General features: G+C 49.5%; 1 protein-coding gene across 2 annotated transcripts in view; it reads right to left on the bottom strand.

The window, feature by feature from the left end:
- Positions 1-21,385, bottom strand: part of kcp (kielin cysteine rich BMP regulator) — a 132,099-nt gene that overhangs the window by 43,417 nt on the left and 67,297 nt on the right. For both annotated transcript variants that reach the window (XM_059654530.1, XM_059654531.1), the window contains 16 exons: positions 18,279-18,372; positions 16,137-16,216; positions 15,380-15,465; positions 14,269-14,359; positions 13,377-13,476; positions 11,164-11,249; positions 10,013-10,106; positions 8,480-8,632; positions 8,089-8,195; positions 5,927-6,020; positions 4,460-4,633; positions 4,089-4,171; positions 3,651-3,744; positions 1,909-2,091; positions 1,536-1,706; positions 480-656 (listed from right to left, as the gene is read on the bottom strand). In XM_059654530.1, the coding sequence (XP_059510513.1) occupies positions 480-656; positions 1,536-1,706; positions 1,909-2,091; positions 3,651-3,744; positions 4,089-4,171; positions 4,460-4,633; positions 5,927-6,020; positions 8,089-8,195; positions 8,480-8,632; positions 10,013-10,106; positions 11,164-11,249; positions 13,377-13,476; positions 14,269-14,359; positions 15,380-15,465; positions 16,137-16,216; positions 18,279-18,372 (1,867 nt within the window). The remainder of the gene's footprint in view (positions 1-479; positions 657-1,535; positions 1,707-1,908; positions 2,092-3,650; positions 3,745-4,088; positions 4,172-4,459; positions 4,634-5,926; positions 6,021-8,088; positions 8,196-8,479; positions 8,633-10,012; positions 10,107-11,163; positions 11,250-13,376; positions 13,477-14,268; positions 14,360-15,379; positions 15,466-16,136; positions 16,217-18,278; positions 18,373-21,385) is intronic.

Raw genomic sequence — 21,385 nt, 5'->3', positions numbered from 1 at the left:
GCTGGTTTTGGGATGCAGTGGGGGAAGGGGAGATTTTGAAGCTTGTGAAATCCACATTGATACCATTGGGCTGCAGGATTCCCAAGCAGAATATGAGTTGCTGTTCCTGCAACCTTCGGGTGGCATCATTGTGGCACTGCAGAAAGGCCCATGATGGACATGTCATCTGAGGAATGGGAGGGGGGGTTAAAATGGTTCGCGACTGGGATGTGTACTGAGGTTGGTCCTGAGGGTAACTTCTACAGGTTAGGCATCCCTGGAAGAGGTTTACTGAGGTTGGTCCGGAGGGAGGAGGGTAACGTCTTCAGGTTGCTGTACACTGACTGCTGTCTCTCAGTCCCTCCTCTCACAGGGAGATTGCTGTACACTGACTGCTGTCTCTCAGTACCCCCTCTCACAGGGAGATGCTGTACACTCACTGCTGTCTCAGTCTGTCCTACAGTGCACATGGGGTGGGCTATTCTAAATCTATACCTTACCTTCACAGACAGGGCAGCACTGTCCTGGGAGGTTGATGGGATGTCTGCAGCCTGGGCTGTAACATGGCCTCCTTGAACAGCTGACAAAACCACTAATACACTCACAGCGACTGCAGGGGTCAAGGGGGCCTGGAAATTCCTGACCATTCAGGTACTCCTCTCCCATGTAATTACACCCTGGAGCACAAAAGCAGAGATAGGAATCAGGAGGCAGCACAATAAAGAGAGGCCACATCTTCAACGTGTGATAGAACATCACCTCAAGGGAAAGCTGGTGAGAAATCCTGCATTAGAATGACCAGGCATCCTTTATCAGCCCCTCCATCGAAAGATAGCTAAAAACTCCGCAGAATCACCCTCCCTCCTCCAGTCAGGTTACATCAAGGTCTACAAAGCACAGAAATAGCCCCTTCAGTGTGATTAGTCCACATTAGGTTTCACAAGCCATTGCCCAGTCTTCCCATTAATAGCTCCTTCCCATGTGCAGAGGATCGGCACTGCAGCAGGGCTGCATTGTGAGGGGGTCAGAATTGAAGGAGTGTCACACATTTTAGGTCAGTACAGAGGTAATCTAGCACTGTCAGAGGGTAAGACCTGATTGAGTGCCTCATTGTCAGTGGGTCAGTTCTCAGGCAGTGCTTCTTTGGCGGAGAGTCTGTACTGAGGCTGAGCCTTATTGTAATGGGATCAGAATTCAAGGAGTGCCACAGCCTCAATGAGGTACTGAGGCTCTATCAGAGGGTCAGCACTGAGGGAGTGCCTTATTGTCAGAGGGTCTGTTTGAGCCAGTGCCTACTTGGCAGAGTGTCAGCAATTAGGGAGTTTACCATTGTCAGAGGGTCAGAACTGAGAGAATGCATTAGGGGGCAAGGAAGGGCAACAAATCTCCCAGCATCAGGAAAAAATTCCCAAACCATTGGCCAGTGTGATGACGGTGACAGGGCAGTGTCTGGTCATTCAGCTTATCTCCCTGGGAAGATGGAAATCATTTTTGCTGATGAGTGAAGGTTGAAGGTGAATGGGAGAAACCATGAGTTCTCACTTTCTGGTGCATACCGTCACAGACTCTGCAGCAACGTCCCTGCGTAGGGAAAGGACACTCCAGCACAGGGCATGGGTTTCTTTCACAGGAGACGCTGCCTTCCCTGCACACACACACGTTACAGCTGTCTGACACATCAGCGAACTGTTCTCCATTGGCAAACTCCTTCCCACTGAACAGGCAGCCTGGAACAAGCCAAGCGACAGAAAGATCACAAACTACAGGCACTGATTGACAGTCATACCCCACACACCCACACAGGCTCATTTCCCAATTCCAACCCCCACACCGCCCCCCCCCCCCCCCCCCCCCACCACCCCTCATCTCCCCACTCAAGGCCCCAGTGGTAACTCCCCCATGCTCCCCCACTTAGTGAATGATACTTACCATCACAGGTCCGGCAACAATCCTGCAGGATGGGATGTGAGCACTGCACAGGGGCACACGGCTTCCTCTGACATGTGATGGTGCCGTTATTACATATACAGGAACGGCAAGCATCAGAGGGGTCATAGAAACGCTGCATGTGCTGGTACAGAATGCTATTGTAAAGGCAATCACTCGGGGGTGCTAGAGCAAAGAGAACTAGACATTAATACATGTCACTACAGTCAACTTCAAACTGAACAACAGACCCAGTGCCCTTCACCGTGACATCAATATCACCCACTCATCACAATAACAGCCACATAGTCCAAGTCCTATCATAATGTCCTCATAAATGACCTGGATGAGGGAACTGAATGTACTCTTTTGAAGTTTGCTGAGGACATTGAATTGGGCCGGATTGGGAGTTTTGAGGAGGATGGTGAGGCCGCATCAGCGTGATTTCAACAGGTTGAGTGAATGGGCAAACACATGGCAGATGCAGTGCAACATGACTAAATGTGAGGTTATATTGTTTGGAAAAGCAGATCAGTAGAGTATTAGTTAAATGGAGATAGTTTGGGGAATGCGGATGTGCAAAAGAATGAATGTCCACCAGTCAACACAAGTTGCACACTAGTCAACGAAAGTAGCTCGGTAGGTGCAGCAAGCAATGAGGAATACATTAGGTATATCAACTTTCCTTGTAAGTGGATTTGAGTTCCACTGTGGGGATGTTGTACTGCAGTTATAAAAGTGGGACCACATCTAGAATACTGTTTGTAGTTTTGCTCTCTCTCCTAAGGAAAGATATAATTGCCATAGAATGCATGCCGCAAAATTTCACTTAGTCTGATACAGGGCTGCCAGGGTAGTGGTATGAGGTGGAATGAGATCAATTTGACCTGCATCCACTAGATTCTACAAGATTATGAGAGCATCTGATTGAAATGTAATACTTTCTAACAGGGCTAGTCAGTCTAGCTGCAGGGAGGATGTTTCTCCTGGTTGAGGAGCCTAGACTCAGGATGGATGCATTTTAGGGCTGTGATCAGGTAAGATTTTGTCACTCAAAGGGCAATGAACCTGTTGAATTCCTGACCACAGAAGGCTGTGGAGGCCAAGACACTGTATATATCCACGGAAAAGACCAATTAGTATTTAGATTTAAAGGGGTATGGGGTGAAAGTGAAAATATGGCATTGAGCTACAGGATCACTCGTGATCATACTGAATGGTGGAGCAGACTCAAAGCACTGAATAGCTTAATCCTGCTCTTAGGCTCTGTTTAATACAGGCATTCTCCACTGTAACGCTGATATACCCCACAACCTTCAACAGAACAATAATCTATGGACAGCCCTCATAGTAATTCAAATATATCGTACTTTAACATTGATATACTCCACAGCCTTCACCAAGTTAGCACTATATTATCCATCTTTCATCATAACACCAATACACCAATCACAGCTTTGGGATAAGCCAAAACTCTCACCATAACAAAAACCCCATACCTGTCAGAAAGACTCTCAAAATATACCCGATATGCCTCAGCCTGAACCACTAATTCAGTCCACACTCCTCAACATGACCCACTCCTCTCAGTGCAACCCCTCAATATACCCCAAACTCCTTGATATACCCTATATATCACTTGCATAACCTCTTGATGATGTACCCCCCATCCGTCAGTGTAACAATTTGGTCCATCCACACTTTTGCAGCTCTTCTGCACTCCTCTGAGAGAAGCTCACACCCACCTGGACACTGAAGACAACATTTTCCACGTACACGGAAAGGCTCACTGCAAGACACAGGGGGACATCTCCTGGACAGGCATTGCACGTTTCCATTCTGCACAGAGAGAACTGAGGGTTAGGGATGAGTAAGGAATAGGTTGGGTGATGCTCCCAGAGAGTGGGTTCCAAAATGTGCAGGAGTGAGAGATTCGGAAGGGAAATGGAGGGACAGACATTAAGGATTGGTGGTGGAGAAATAGAGAGAAGGACACCAATGAATTGGCGAGAAAAAGAGTGACAGAGAGAGACTGAGGGATTGGAAAAGGAAAGAGAGAGATAGAGGGAAAGGTGTGGAGGAGGGAGAGATAAATGAGAAACAGAATGTTTCTCCATTGTGATCAAACTAGCTGAGAGAGTTTTGCTTTTTTCGACCAGGATCAATATTCTCTCCATACTCACAATGCAGTGACACTCCTTACACTTGTTCGTGGGGTGTGGGAAGTCTGCTCCATTGGGATACTCCTTGCCAGCAAACTGACAACCTGTAGAGAGGGACATGCACACAGATTGTCCAAAATGATCCCTGTACATTCTCGGGAATTGTTCACACAGCACCCACCATCGGAGTCACACTCCGGAACATTCTCTTCTGCTCCCCTCTATCAATCTTTCCCACCACCCTCTGGCCATTTTCCCTTACTTTCACCACTCAGTCTGCAGCCCAATGATCATGTCCTTGCCCATGATCGGATCCTCTGTTTCCACCTCTGCCCGCCCTCCTGCCTGCAGCTCAAGCAGGCTTTTCGAAGGCTCAGTGCCCAGGCTGTTACCGTTGCAGTTGTTATGACAGCAGGACCCAGACAGAGGGTAGGAACACAGGGCGCTGATACAATCCTTCTTCTCACAGGTCACCTGGCCATTCAAACAGGTACATTCCTGGCATGGATTCACAGGGTTTGGGAACCGCTGGCCATCCAATAAAATTTGTTCCTGAAACACACAGTCTGTAGATACAAACACAAGGAGCCCATTACAAAGGTGTTTACCTTATCTCCAACTTCCTATCAGTGTTCACACTGTCTATCCCCGACTCTACCATTGGTAATATATGGTAGTCAGTCAGCACTTGGGGGACCATACCCCAGTCAGAGTACATGCCTGTGTGGCCCGTGCCCCAGTGAGAGTCCATGCCTGTGGGACCCGAACCCCAGTGACAGTCAGCGCCTGTGGAACTGGACAACAGTAGGACTCACTGCCTGTGGGACTGGACAACAGTAGGACTCACTGCCTGCGGGACTGGACAACAGTAGGACTCCGTGCCTGCGGGACTGTACCCCCAGTGAGACTCCGTGCCTGCGGGACTCGTACCCCAGTGAGAGTCCGTGCCCGCGGGACTCGTACCCCAGTGAGAGTCCGTGCCCGCGGGACTCGTACCCCAGTGAGAGTCCGTGCCCGCGGGACTCGTACCCCAGTGAGAGTCCGTGCCCGCGGGACTCGTACCCCAGTGAGAGTCCGTGCCCGCGGGACTCGTACCCCAGTGAGAGTCCGTGCCCGCGGGACTCGTACCCCAGTGAGAGTCCGTGCCCGCGGGACTCGTACCCCAGTGAGAGTCCGTGCCCGCGGGACTCGTACCCCAGTGAGAGTCCGTGCCCGCGGGACTCGTACCCCAGTGAGAGTCCGTGCCCGCGGGACTCGTACCCCAGTGAGAGTCCGTGCCCGCGGGACTCGTACCCCAGTGAGAGTCCGTGCCCGCGGGACTCGTACCCCAGTGAGAGTCCGTGCCCGTGGGACTCGTACCCTAGTGAGAGTCCGTGCCCGCGGGACTCGTACCCCAGTGAGAGTCCGTGCCCGCGGGACTCGTACCCCAGTGAGAGTCCGTGCCTGCGGGACTCGTACCCCAGTGAGAGTCCGTGCCTGTGGGACTCGTACCCCAGTGAGAGTCCGTGCCTGTGGGACCCGTACCCCAGTGAGAGTCCGTGCCTGTCTATTAACATTCGAAGGGTCACTAGACCTGAAACATTAAACTCTGCTTGTCTTTCCATAGCTGCTGCCAGATCTGAGGAGTTTCTCCTGCAAATTTTGTTTCTGTTTGTGTTTGTTTCAGATCTCCAGCATCCGCAGTTCTTTCTTTGTTTGTTTTGGAAGTTTCTAACAAGCTGCAATTGTTTAAGACAAGTTTTGTTACCAGACAGTCTCCCGAAATCAGTGCAGCGCCTTGGTGTTTCCTGGTTATTACCTGCACACTCACTGTCTGATTAATATCAATGGTCTATTCTCAACCCCACAGTCGCCCTCACCTGGGCACTTTGCACAGCATTGCCCTGCTTTCCTCTCTGGATGTGTGCAGGTTGTTGGGGGGCAGTCGGTCTGTGCACAATGCACTGTTCCGCTCTGTCAGGAGACAAACATCATGTGATTTAAGGGCAATTCAGACCATTCCCAAAGCAGGCAGCTGTTCCAGACTGTTCAGCATTCTCATCTTTAGACCTCCATTCCTGAGTTGTTAATGCTTCAAGGAGATTCCTGGATTTGATTGCACAGACACACACATTCTCAGACATACTCCAGTACGTGGCAAGTCCAGCTAAAGAGGTCACAGAACTGTATCCAGAAATAGTAGGAACTGGAGATGCTGGAGAATCTGAGAAAAAAAGGTGTAGAGCTGGATGAACACAGCAGGCCAAGCAGCATCAGAGAAACGGAGCAGAGAAGGCTTTCTGAAGAAGGGTCCAGACCTGAAACATCAGCTTTCCTGCTCCTCTGATGTTGTCTGGCCTGCTGCGTTCATCCAGCTCTACCCTGTGTTATCACAGAACTGCATTCCTTGCTGTTTGTGGCACATATTAACAATGTGGACAAGATCAAGAAGTTTGCAGACTATACAGAGCTTGGTCATATGCTAATATTGAGGGAGAGAGCTGTGGGTCGCAGGCAGGTATCAATGAAATGGGCAGATTGGCAGAAACGTGGCAAATGGAATCGAACCGGAGAAGAGTGAGGTGATGTATTCGGGGAGGTCAAACAAGGAAGACACAATTAATGGGAGAATATTGTGAGGCATAGAGGGCGTTCTGGACCTGAAAGTGAATGCCCATACATCCCCGATGTTAGGTGGGCAGATTGATAAGGGATTAAGATGGTATGTGGGAAACTTTCAGTCATTAGCCAAAGAACAGAACATACAGCAGGGAGATTATGCTGGAACTGTATAAATCTTTAATTATGTCACAACTTGAGGACTGTGTGCAATTCTGGTCACCACATTACAGAGAGGATGGAATGTGAACTAGAGAGGTACAGAGGAGATTTATGAGGATGTAACCAGGACAGGAAAAATGTAGTTACATGGAAAGCTTTTGATAGTTGAGGTTGTACTTCCCAGAACTGATGAGGCTGAGGAGCGATTTATTGCCATGTAGAGAACTGAGAGGACCTTGCATGGAGAGGATGGGTGGGGTCTATTGACCTGGACAGTGCTCAGTGACAGGAAGGAACTGATTTAAAGTGACTGGTAGAAGAATTAGAGGGGAGACAAGGAAACAATTTTTCACCCAGAGTGTGTTATGGATTTGAGATTCAGGGTCTGAATGGTTTGTGGAGGCTGAAACCATCAAATCATGTAAAAGGGGGTCTAGATATGTGTCACATGTGACATAACCCACAGAGTTATGGATCATAGAACAGTACAGCATATTACAGGCCCTTCGGCTCACGATGTTGTGCCGAACTTTTACTCTAAACCTAAGTCTATCTAACTTCCACCCCTACCTTCTACTATCATCCATAAGCCTATCTAATAGCCGCTTAAATGCCCCTAATGAGGCCAACTCCACTACCCTCTCCGGCAATGTATTCCACGCCCCGACCAGTCTCTGAGTAAAGAATCAAACTCTGACATCTCCCATACATCCACCTCCGCTCACTTTAAAACTATGCCCCCTCATAACAGCTACCTCCACCGTTGGAATAAAGTCTCTGATTGTCCTCTATCTATGCCTCTGATCAGTTTGTACATTTAACGTTGGAAATGATCAAACATTGGAACATGTGATTAGTCTGTGATAATCTCTGCAAGTCCCATTGGGAATCACTGATTAATATCCTTGCGGAGCTCAGTGAGCATGAATTTCCTTGGTAACAGGCAACAGCCTGCCCTGCTGAAACTTATCACCTGAGTGCTTTGGGATGGCTCTGCAGAGCTGTCCGTCCTGGCCTGACACTGGCTTACATACACCACAAGCAGTGGCTCTATTTTGGTGTTCAACAATAAATGATGTTCCCTTCGAGTTGGATTTCCTGACTTATTATAATCTGAATGGCTCGTTTCTTAGCTGCTGCAGACATAGTCAGACATGAGGCCCCTTTCTGTGCTGTAAACTTTCTACCATTCTGCCATATAGACACACACAGGCAGACCCACTTCCATAGGAGATTGGCAAGGAGCATCAAATAGGCTTACCTGGCAGTGACAGTTCTGGCAAGGATTGTCTGGGTCAATAAACTCCAGCTCATTCCTGTACTGTCGTTTGTTGTATGTGCATTGGTCACACGATGGACAGCAATGTCCTACAAAAGAAATTCCCAGAAAATTAGGTCAAAGATCCACACAACAACTAACTCCAACTCTGAGCCAACTACTGCACCCTTGACCCTTTACCAGCACAGTGATCTGTCATCCATCCCATCACCCCCTCCAAGATATCACCCAACACACCAATTATATGTCAATCCCTGACCCTACATCTAGCCTTCTCCCCCGATGACCCTGTCTTGTCTCAGCGGCTGTACCCCTGATGGATGTGCTGGCATTTGTTTGGTGAGTTTGGTACTAGACTGACTGGGACACGTACCGTTGTTCGAGCCTGGGTGTAGACAGGAGACAGGCGGGCATTGCTTGGGTCTGCAGGTGACATTACCATTGACACAGGTACAAGTAGTGCACGGACTCTCCTCCAGCTCCCATTCTGCTCCATCTTCGTACTCTAGCCCCTGCACGATACACACTGATGGAGGAAAAACACACACACACACAACATATACACACACACACACACACACAACTAAATATAAATGTAACAACAGAGTTACACAGGCTCAGGATCAGATCCAGCTCAGACGGGTTAGGTTATTTTCACTCATTTGCCAGTAAACAATGTACCTCAAAAACTAATGGACATATTTCAATGAAATTCGGAACACAGGTAAGGCAAGGAGGAGTGGGTTGGATTTTGGCCAAGATCCACGTCTATATCCTAATGATTTTTTGATGCTCCATCAACATTGGAAGATATGGAGAGTTTTCCAGGTTGTTTTCTTCAGTAGATTGTTAATCAGGTTTTGAAATGTGATGGAATTTGTCACAGCTCTCAGCGTGAGAGTAGACTGTTCAGTGCAGGTTGTTGGAAATTCGCTGAAGCCGCCTCAGTGAGATCGATGCTGTTAAGTAACAGATTTCTTTCATCTGCTTTGTAGTCAAGAGTATCGTCCTGGCAAGGAAAACCCTTTAGGAAGAGCTGTGTGTTTGTAATAATTGTAAAAAACAGATCTTTTATTACCTTTCTTTACTTCGGGACCACAACGGGAAAATGCAACTGTTGTAAACCAAGGGCTGTGGAAAAATTGCTGCACTTTTAGAAAGCAAGTTACTGGAACTCATTCTGAGTTGTCTTTACACTGTTGTCTTGTTCAGACAGCAAGGAAGATGTTTGACAATCGATGTTTCCTGTGGATATGGGTTCACAGAATCTTCACTCAGAGATGGACTGCTGACTAGTTTCTCCGTTAGACTGACTTGTGCGGACTAGGAGGTATCAGCATATCAAAAACTCTGATTGGCTCCTGGTGGCAAGTGTATGTGCACGTGTGTGTGCGCACGTGTGTGTGTGTGTGTGCATGAGTGTGTCTGTGCCTTTGTGTGTGTCTGTGCCTGTGTATGTGTTCCTTTCTCTCCATCCATCACAGCTATATTTGCTTAGAGAAAAATAGGGTTGAGTTCTGTGTCTTAAGATCTATATCAGACTTGAAATGTTAACTCAGTTTCTCTATCCACAGATACTACCAGGCCTGTTAAGTTTCTCCAATGTAATCTATGTTTGTTAGTTTGTCTGTGACTGCCTACATATGTTGGGCTAACCGAACTTAAGTAGGGTTATAATTTGGTAAGTCATATTTTTGTTTTCTTGTGGTTATAATCAATTTCTTTGTAATAAACAGTAGTTTGTGTTAAGTGCAGAAACTGAGTCAGTACTTTCTGTTAACCTGAGTTGAACAGATTGGTAAATTGAAATAATTTGATTAAATCTTTAACATTTGCAGAATCAGGATTGTACTTCTTTACAGTTCTAAAAGTGGAGGCATCAGTTTGGCTGAAGAATATTACCTACCTATACATGAAGGACAGCACTGGCCTGGATGTCTGAAAAAGTTATTGCAGGTCAGCGGGCGGCAGCTTTCCTCCTCACATTGTACATTGCCATTCTAACCAATAAATAATTCAGATATAGTATCAGGACTTTTCTGTCCTGACCTCAATAAACACCCCCAAGCCCTAATACCACCTCAATTGAACTGAGATCTTCACAATGTTCACTGCCTTCACTTGGGCCTCTAGCTACCTGTAACAAATTCTTCAGAATTCCCTCCCCATATACACTCTCCCCTCTTATTAAAACACCCTCTAAACTGACCCTCATCATTGACCAAGCTGTTAGTCTGTGCAGCCTTCCTCCACAACTACTCCACTGAGGCTGCTAAGTACTGACCCTCCGACAGCGTGGCACTCCCCCAGCAACGACCCTCCGACAGCGCGGCACTCCCCCAGCACCGACCCTCTGACAGCGCGGCACTCCCCCAGCACCGACCCTCCGACAGCGCGGCACTCCCCCAGCACCGACCCTCCGACAGCGCGGCACTCCCCCAGCACCGACCCTCTGACAGCGCGGCACTCCCCCAGCACCGACCCTCCGACAGCGCGGCACTCCCCCAGCACTGACCCTCCGACAGCGTGGCACTCCCCCAGCACCGACCCTCCGACAGCGCGGCACTCCCCCAGCACTGACCCTCCGACAGCGTGGCACTCCCCCAGCACCGACCCTCCGACAGCGCGGCACTCCCCCAGCACCGACCCTCTGACAGCGCGGCACTCCCCCAGCACCGACCCTTCGACAGCGCGGCACTCCCCCAGCACCGACCCTCCGACAGCGCGGCACTCCCCCAGCACTGACCCTCCGACAGCGTGGCACTCCCTCAGCACCGACCCTCCGACAGCGCGGCACTCCCCCTGCACTGACCCTCCGACAGCGTGGCATTCCCTCAGCACTGATCCTCTGACAGCGCGGCACTCCCTCAGCATTAACCGTCTGAATGTGCTGTTCCCTCAGCATCGACCCTCTGATAGTGTGGTGTTCCCTCAGCAGCAACTCTCCGACAGTGCAGGACTCCTTCAGTACCGAACCTTCAACAGTGCGGCACTCCCTCAGCACCGGCCCTCCCACATTACCAACTACCCGATCAGTGTGCAAGACCATGTACTCACTGAACAAGTGCACTGAATGCAGGGTCCACCAAAAGTGGGGTGAAACATCTGGCCATTGCCAATGAGGGCACTCTGATATTCGCACACTGAATGGGGAAACACAACAAATGGTAGTAAAGCTTCATGTTGGTTTGCATTACAGGTTACACAACCATTAAGTTGCAGAGTTTCACATGCAATATTCTTGCCTTCAAACTTCCTGCCCAAACCCAAAACAGCCTAATGTGAGACTTTACTGGTGACACCAAGGCCTTTGTGAACGGGAGTTGGAGATTGGACAGAGAACGCTTGCTCCCTGCACTCCGTCTGACAGGAAAAGTCTGAGCACCATCCAATGCTCCTGCCTCAGTCATCTGGCGAAGAGATTGTCAGAGTTCAGCTCAGGGACTAATCACGTATTAAATAGATAAATGGACAGTACTTAGTGTACTTACAAACTTTGTAGATCTCATCAAAACATGGTCAACGTTTTCCTGCATTTACATTTCCACAACAAGCTGATCTTTGAAACATGGTGCTGGTTTAAAAGCATGCAATGAGGAACAAAAATTAGAAGTCTTGCATTTTCCTTGGCCTGTCACGATCTAAGCAGCACAAGGGGTCGGCCAGTCAGCCCGTCAAACTTACTTTACCATTTAATTCAATCATGTCAGACAGAAAGTGTTTGAGAAACTCTGCAGGACTGCCAGCGTCTGTAGAGAGAGAAACAGAGTTAACACTCATCACCAGTCACTGGACTCAAGACACTAACTCAATTTCTCACTCTTTACAGATTCAGCCTGAGTTTGTCCAGCACTTTCCATTTTTGTTTCAGATTTACACTAAGTCTGACTTTTGGTTTCCAATTGCCTGTCCCATTCCTTCATTCTTGGAGAGACCCCAAACCTGTCCACCTTGGGTTTAAATGTATTCAACCATGATAGATCCACAGACCTCTGGGGTCAAGCATTCCAAGGATTCACAGCCCTTTGAAGAAGGGAATTTCTCCTCGTGACAGGTGGCCCCTTATCCTGAAACTGTGCTGCATTGTGCCAGATAGTCCACCCTGAGCAAACAAAGGCTGAGTGTCTAACCTCTCACCCTCCCTCAGAATATGGACCTGGTTTACATTACTCTCAACCCGCAGTCGAATCGAGTGGATCTCTGCCATACTGCCTGTGATGTCAGTATATCTTTCCTAAACCATAAATACAAAACTGCACGCAGGATTCTGGCTGTGCTCTCTCCAAAGCCCCATAGAATTGTTTAAAAAAAAACAGCCGAAAACTATGGATCCTGGAAATCAGAAACAGAAAAAGAAATCGCTGTAAAGACTCAGCAGCTCTGGCAATAAGGTGGAAAGAAAGCAGAGTTAATGTTTTGGGTTCGGTGACCCTTCTTCAGGACTCCAGAAGCAGGGTCACTGAACCCGAAACGTTAACTCTGCCTTCTGTCTGGATGCAGCCAGATCCCGCTGATACTTTCTGTAATATTTGCTTTTGTTCCCATGGAATTGTAACAAAACTTCTTTATTCTTATCCTTCAATCCCCTTGTAACAAACGCCAACATGCCATCTGCTTTCCCAATTTCCGGCTGTACCTGCATTCTTTCTGTGTTCCTTGTATGAGTACACCCAAGTGTCTCTCAACATTAGTATTTACACATTTCACGTCTCTGAAAAATATTCTGTTTCTCTATTGCAAATGAACTGCCAGGCAAACTCCTTGCTAAAGCTACTTGCAGTAAACAAACTAAACCTTCGGATGCTGGAAACAGAAGGTAAAAGTCTGACAAATATTCCATTAATGATAAAAATTATAATCTTTTGTTCCATGTTATGTGTCTGATGGAAACACAACTAGACATATGTTCAAGTTCAGGGAGATTTAGGGTGTTTGTGTCGGGATTGAAGAGGTTGTTACCGTGTGGATGGTAGATTCAATATCTAATTGTTTAAGTGATAATGGGAACTGCAGATGCTGGAGAATCCAAGATAATAAAGTGTGAAGCTGGATGAACACAGCAGGCCCAGCAGCATCTCAGGAGCACAAAAGCTAACGTTTCGGGCCTAGACCCGAAGGGTCTAGGTCAGCTTTTGTGCTCCTGAGATGCTGCTGGGCCTGCTGTGTTCATCCAGCTTCACATTTTATTATCTCTAATTGTTTAAAGCTGTTTCTCCCAGCCACACATGGAGTCCGCCACCACGGCATCCCGAGTTGCCAAGGTTACTTACTATCACATGATGGGCAGCAATGTCCAGCCTGATTGGCTGGATGACTGCAGCGAACAGGTGGGCAATTCTGGTCCAATCGATGACAGGATACATTGCCAGCCTATCAGGGAAGAGAATATTGGCATCATTCACCCTGAACCAATTGCAACAACCAAAGCAGTGAGATGAAGTGACCAATCCTCACGCACGTATCCAAAACATGAAACCAATGATCAGAAGATGATGGTTGGTTGCATTAATATGGCTGGCCTGTTAACTTTAGACCAAAACCGAGGCTCAGGCAGCCACATACCGAGAGAATCACAACACCAGGCAAACAATCAATCAAAACATTTCAGGTCTCAGGCCTCCAACAGCAGCAAATATTCCCACCTCCAATTCTGTGAATGGGGAGGGGGAAATATTGGAGGTGCTAGATCAAGTCAGACAGGGAACACCACAGTAAAACTGCACCTCATTAGTGCCCAATGTTGATTTGGTTTGATTTATTATTGTCGATTGTACCTACATACAGTGATAAGTTTTGTTTTGTGTGCAGTACAGGCGGATCATAGCATACAAGGTGCATTTGGGTGATAGAACAGAGCGAGGAATAGCTGTTACAGCTGTTGAGTGAGATCAACATTTAAGTGTGTGGGTGAGAAATGGGGAAATTGGGGAGGTGTGGTGGGGAAATGGGAAGGGGGAAGGTACGGCGTGGGAGAAATGGGGTGGAGGGGGTGTTTGGGAGTCAGTAGAGATGGACAGGGTGTAGGGAAGAGAGTAGGGTTTATGGGATAGCCAGGCACAAGAAACAGGGTTCATGCCTTACTTCTAATATTCTCTGTTGAAGCAGGTTATCTATGTGAATCAGTGGAGAGTTAGTGCAGTCAGGCGGTGGGTCTGTACTCACCTCACAGTGACACCTCAGGCAGGGATCGGAGTGAGGTGTGAAGACTTGTCCATCTCTGAAGGTCTCAGCCTCATACTCACACTGCTCACACCTACCAGATAGGGCAAACAGGTCAGTGCGCAGGGTTAGTCCACTGTCCTCAGCCATTTCATAATCAATCCCTGGGCACACAGGCTGGCATTGAGGGTGGCGGGGAAGATCAGGAATCCAATAGGAGTCAACATTCCATATTCCTTAGCTCATGGAGGACTCTGCACCTTCTAGGGAATGGTGTGGAGAATCCACAAGCAAAATCCAGTCTCAATGTCAGGTTTTCGACACTGCAGCTGGGCTGTCACCTTAATTTGTCCACAAATAGTACAGAATGGGATCGCACGGGGAGCGGGACAGAGTCGCGCGCGGGGAGCGGGACAGAGTCGCGCGCGGGCCGGGCTCGCGCGGGGAGCGGGACAGAGTCGCGCGCGGGGAGCGGGACAGAGTCGCGCGCGGGGAGCGGGACAGAGTCGCGCGCGGGCCGGGCTCGCACGGGGAGCGGGACTGAGTCGCGCGCGGGCCGGGCTCGCACGGGGAGCGGGACTGAGTCGCGCGCGGGCCGGGATCAGGACTGAGTCACAGAAGGGCCGGGCCCGCACCGGGATTGGGACTGAGTCACACGCGGACTGGGATTGGGACTGAGTCACACGTGGACCGGGCTCGCACAGGGAGTGGGAGCGAGTCACACTTGGGCCAGGATCAGGACTGAGTCACAGAAGAGCCGGGATTGCACTGGGATTGGGGCTGAGTCACACACGGGCTGGGATCGCACCGGGATTGGGGCTGAGTCACACACGGGCCGGGATCGCACCGGGATTGGGGCTGAGTCACACACGGGCCGGGATTGGGGCTGAGTCACACACGGGCCGGGATCGTACCGGGATTGGGGCTGAGTCACACACGGGCCGGGTTCGCACCGGGATTGGGGCTGAGTAAACTCCTTGTGATGTCCACACCACCACCTCCTCCCCCTCCCCACAAGCACAGTGTATCAATGGGCTGTACACCTTCCCCACCCCAGGCACATTGATGAACACAAATAGCAGACCCACCCCCACACCCCAGTCTGATACCGTACCTGGGGCAGCATTCCCCAGGTTCTCGAGCGGGATTCCTGCAGCTCACTGACCAACATGACACGGGCTCACAGCGAATCGCTCCATCCTGGGGGAGCAATATCAGACTCAGACTGTCAGCATGTCCCACCATCCTCTCCCCTCTCCCCCACAGCCTCGCCCCCTCCCCCACAAACTTCCCTCTTCCCCCACAACCTTGTCACTTCCTCCCCACAACCTCGTTCTCTCCCCATCCCCCTTCCCCCCAACAACCCCGTTCCCTCCCCCATCAACCTCATCCTCTCCCTCCTCCCCCCACAACCTCACCCCCCTCCCTCTACAACCTCGTTCCACCCCTCTCCCACATCACCCCCACAGCCTCGACGCCTGCACCCTCCCCCCAACAGCCTCAACCCTTGACCCCTCCCCTTACAGCCTGGACCTCTCTTCCCCTCTCCCCTCCCCCTGTAGCCTCAACCCCTGTGCCCTCCCCCACCACAGCCTCAACCCTTAACCACTCTCCCCCACAGCCTCAACCCCTCCACCACACCCTTATCCCCTCCACCACACCCTTATCCCCTCCCCCCTCCCCACAACCTTGCCCCCTCTCGCCTTCCCCCCACAGCTTCGTCCCTCCCCCACCACAGTCTCAACCCCCCTCCCCCCCACAGCCTTGCCCCTCCTCTTTCACTACCTCACACCCTCCCCTCCTCCTGCCTCACAGCCTCACCCCTTCCTCTCCTCCACGGCCTCACCTGGTCTAGTAAGGAGACTACTCACCAGGCAGCTGCAGTCTACACATGGATCTCCAGTGGGCACCTTCTCCCCATTCTGATATTCCTGTCCATCGAGAGAACAGGCTGTGTGGAGTAAAAGGGAAAGATAGAAAGTTATTCACAGCAATCCCAGCATTTCAGAGTTCACATGGAACTGAGTGAAAATCTGGGTGAGTGACAGGCACTGATCAGGAGCAACAGAGTGTGATGGAGAGTGATTGGGAATAAGTGAGAGTGACAGGGAGTGAGAGAGAGTGACGGGGACTAATTGGGACTGAGTGAGAGTGACTGCATCTACTCAGATCGCTAAGGTGTCATGAAAATAACAGAATAAAATCTAAAAGGTGAGCAGAACATCAGGCCTAATATCTAGATAATTACAATACAAGGTTTCAGATATGTAAACCTGCCCACACCCAGTCGGCCATTGAGGAAGGATATCTTAGTCTTGGAGGGACAGTGGTGTAATTGTCCAGACGGTCATCTGGACCCCTAGGGTTAGCTCAGACAATTAACTACAGTTGGTTTGCCCAGAATTTAGACAAGTGGAGGGGGTGGGGTGGGTGTTTTGATCAAAGCTTTTAAAATCACAAGTTTAGGAAGGTATGGCAAAGAGAAACTCTCTGAGCTGATGAGGGAGTCTAGGACCAGGGGCAGGCTTAAATATTCGAGCTTGGCCTTAAGAGTGAAGTGAAGAAATGCACTGTTGTAGAAGTTTGGAACACTCTACCACAAACAAACTAATGTCAGAGTGATTGCGCATTGGAAAATTGAAATGGAAAGATTTTTTATAAACCAAACCCTGGAGGTCCTGAAGGTCAGACAGTTGCTAACACAGTGTACATTAGAACTGTTTGCTGGGACAAGCAGAATCCCCGAACTGTTTTTCAGATGGGTATTCCCCCGGAATCTGAAACTCTCCAAAAGAACTCCATTAAAGTTGGAGAATCTGAAGAATGCCTTAAGCTAATTAGTAACCCATCAACTATTACAGCAGTAAAAACTGAGTCACTGCACATACACACACACACATATGGTCAATGTGGGGAAAAAAAGCATACTCCCGAAGCTTGGGGGATTATAAAAGGAAAATAGAGGAAAAAGGTAAAAAGAGAGTAAAAATTGACTCTAACTGCTGAGTAGCTAATAACCTGAGCATTCAACCCTCCACTGACACCACCATCGATTCTCTAGCCCCTAACATACTGCTGACAACTGAACCCTGACCAGACATTGTTCCCCTTACTTCTGACCCGATTCACTGTCCCATTCCCTGACCTGACCCTGTCAATCCAACACAGCCCAGTCAGTAAATTTACTCTGACAAAGAGGCATCTAGACTTGAAATGTCAGCTTCCTCTGTCTCCACGGACCTGCGGCGATCTCCAGCAGTTTTCATTTTCAGTGCAGTAACCTGGCTCCCCTGGGACTGAGATAATAAAACGTGAGGCTGGATGTACACAGCAGGCCCAGCAGCATCTCAGGAGCACAAAAGCTGACATTTCGGACCCATCTCCTCACCAGGACCCAACACATTCCCCTGAGAAACCCATTGCTCCGCCTACCAGCCTGAATGTCCCCCTCCCCGCTGGTCTGTCTATCCCAGACCAAACACGACACCCAATGTTGGGTCCAAAACCCTCTCCACCCACAACCAGTAGCCTACCCTAAGCATTCATTTGGTTACCTGGCAACCTCCCTATGTGGTGCTGGACCCACTTGGCACTCTACTGATCTCATTCAGCTACGACACTACCACCTAGCACCCTAATCCTTGTCTGATGTTGTTATTACCCTTTCAGGGGAGCTGTCAAAGTGTCTCGCTATGCAGCTGCCTAAATAAGTCACAGAACACAGCAAAACGTGCTGCTGCAAAAGGACCATGCTTTTTACAAAGACTTTTGTCAGCTTCTGGAATTTATGGAGGTCCCTGTCTAGGAATCTTCAGTACAGAAGTCATTCTAAAGGGAAGTGGGTAAGTTTTAATCCAGCCAGGCTCAGGAACAGGATTCTAACCGTGCTTAGAATATCTGAAACATGATGGAATGACTTGGGTTGCAGTTCTGTCCGTGATTTCATTAACAAGTGCAACCAATTAATGATAGCCGCATGCTCCTCAGAGTGTCTAAGTGAACAGGGGTCTCACCAACACACAGGGGACAGCAGTTGCCATCTGCCCGGGCCACAGGATTTCTGCAGTTGGTCTGACACTCTTTCTCTTCACACACGACTTGTCCGTCCTGGAAAACAAAGATGGGAATGCTGAGTTCTGTTTCAGAAGTTTTCTCTGCACTCTCCTGAAACGACTGATACCTCACGAAAGGAGAGATTCCAGAGACCCTCCAGCTCACCCGCAGTGTGCTGTGAGCAGGAGCATTGTGCTGCTTTCAGCTGTACATATAGAAGAAGATGCACTCAAACGTACGCTCACACATGCATTTATAAAATCCACTGAGCTCTTTGTAAATGAGAGCTAGATATTTCTGCTCCAAAGCCCCAAACTCCCAATTAAATTCAGTGAATCAGGCCACAGTAGGGATTACTATTAATTCTCAGTCCTCTGTGCACCTCAGTGTAACTTCAAGGGATGCAACTACTCTCTCACATATTTGCTGTGAACATACAGATGCTCTTTATAATTGCCATTGAGCTCGAAGCTGGAACTAAATGGCTGGGCTTTAAGGTTAACAGAAGAAGCAATGAACAATGAACAATGAAACAAACCACTCTGAAATAAAGCAAGTCATAACAATTAATAACATCTTAGTAAATAATATCCGGAATCTTCCTTTAGCAAAACTGCATTTATGTCAGAACCCTCAGGAGGGTGCTGCTGTGTACAATGTTGTCTCTAATAGTCAGAAGACACACACCAGGTTATAGTCCAACAGGCTTATTTGAAATCACAAGCTTTTGGAGCACTGTTCCTTCATTGAGCTACTCTGTAAAAGCTTGTTATTACAAATAAACCTGTTGGACTATAACCTGGTGTCGTATGACTTCTGACCTTGACAACCTCAGTCCAATATCAGCACTTCCAGATCATGGCCTTCGATAAACTCAGCTGAAACCCTACAGTGAGAAACTGTTCGATCAGAAAGACCTCACTTTAAAATGAGAACTTGCTCAATCTCAGTCCTTTTGTCAATGGAACATGCTAACAACACAGATAGTTACAGAGACAATGTGGAGAGAGCTTTACTCTGTGTCTAACCTCTGCCCTGGGAGTGTTTGATGGTACGGTGAACAGGGAATTTTACTGTAATCTCTCTTTCTCACCTGACCATGCTGTTCCAGTGCTGACAGGATTTTGCTCCATATCAGATGTGTGTCCCCCCCCTTGAGACATGGGCCAGTGTTGTTTTTGTAATCTCCAGCCCTGTGACACTGTCAGGTAGTGAACAACCCTCCCGGAGGCAGCTCTCAGGGAGACAGGAAGGTAGCAGGGCCCTTGGGGGTGGGGCGCAGGGGGGACAGGAAGGCAACAGGGCCCTGGGGTGAGGGGGGGGGGGGGAGGGAAAACAGGAAGGCAGCAAAAGCCTGTATGGAGTTGGGGGACAGGAAGGCAACAGCACCATTTTGGTGGTGTGGGGGGGGGGGGGGGGGGGGGGTGGTGGGGTGGTGGGGAACAGGAAGGCAGCCAGCGGTGCAACCGATATCCAAGCCTGTCCATAACAGCAAACTCTACACCCCCAACACAATTCCCACCCACAATCCCATATTCCAACTCCCCTCTCCAAACCATTTCCCGTCCAACCCACCCTCACCGTGACCTTTCACCCTTATCATGACCATCCTCACTGTAACCCTGTGTCCCATTCCCAGCTGAACATCAGGAAAAAGAAACTGACAGCAGTGTGGGAAGAGCTGTTTCCCAGATCACCAGTCCTGATTTATCCTCTCTTTGGCCTCCTGACTATGGCTCACAGCCTTTCATCTCATCAGCTTTTGTTCTGGACATCCTTCCGTTTAGGATGTAGCCAGACTGAGTAAAGACTCTTTATTCCAGGGAAGTCAAGCAGAAAGCAGTCTGCATTTATTTTCCCTCTTCCCTCATTACCAGACTTTGTAAATCCAGCTCATTAAAAGTAGCAGAGGTCACAGCTCAGTTAAGGATCGCCAACATCATCCACTGGGCTTGGCACCCTCTCTATATCCCCTCAATCTGATAATTCCCACCGACCTCCTCCCCCTACATCTCCCTATTATCCCCCACACCCACTATCTTACCATCACCTCCCCTGACACCCCCTACATCTCCCCCATGACCTCATCCTCCTGATCTACACCCTACCTCTCCCCACCAACCCCACACCCATCATCTCCCCACGACCTCATCCTCCTGATCTACACCCTACCTCTCCCCACCAACCCCCCATGACTTCATCCTCCTGATCTACACCCTACCTCTCCCCACCATCCCCACATCCAACATCTCCCCACGACCTCATCCTCCTGACCTACACCCAACCTCTCCCCACCATCCCCACACCCAACATCTGCCCACGACCTCATCCTCCTGACCTACACCCAACCTCTCCCCACCATCCCCACACCCAACATCTCCCCATGACCTCATCCTCCTGATCTACACCCTACCTCTCCCCACCATCCCCACACCCAACATCTCCCCACGACCTCATCCTCCTGACCTACACCCAACCTCTCCCCACCATCCCCACACCCATCATCTCCCCACGACCTCATCCTCCTGATCTACACCCTACCTCTCCCCACCAACCCCCCATGACTTCATCCTCCTGACCTACACCCTACCTCTCCCCACCAACCCCACACCCAATATCTCCCCACGACCTCATCCTCCTGACCTACACCCAACCTCTCCCCACCATCCCCACACCCAACATCTGCCCACGACCTCATCCTCCTGATCTACACCCTACCTCTCCCCACCAACCCCACACCCAACATCTCCCCACGACCTCATCCTCCTGATCTACACCCTACCTCTCCCCACCATCCCCACACCCAACATCTCCTCATGACCTCACCACCCACTCACCCACCAGATATCTCCCACAACCACCTCCCACATCTCCCCACTATCCTCCACATCTGACATATCCCCCTGACCTCTCCCCATGATAACCCTAACTCTGCCATCTCCCCTGATCTGTCGCCAATCTCCCACCTTGCCTTGATTGTTGCTCTGTCTCACAGTCAGCCTCCCTTTTGGACACGTGCTTATTGTATCACCATGGAATCACAGCACATGACCTGGCGATTTAAAAG

Source organism: Stegostoma tigrinum, chromosome 25 (genome assembly GCF_030684315.1).
Source record: "Stegostoma tigrinum isolate sSteTig4 chromosome 25, sSteTig4.hap1, whole genome shotgun sequence".
NCBI lineage: Eukaryota > Metazoa > Chordata > Chondrichthyes > Orectolobiformes > Stegostomatidae > Stegostoma > Stegostoma tigrinum.
The sequence above is the reverse complement of the archived record's forward strand: the minus strand, read 5'-3'. Positions and strand labels throughout refer to the sequence as shown.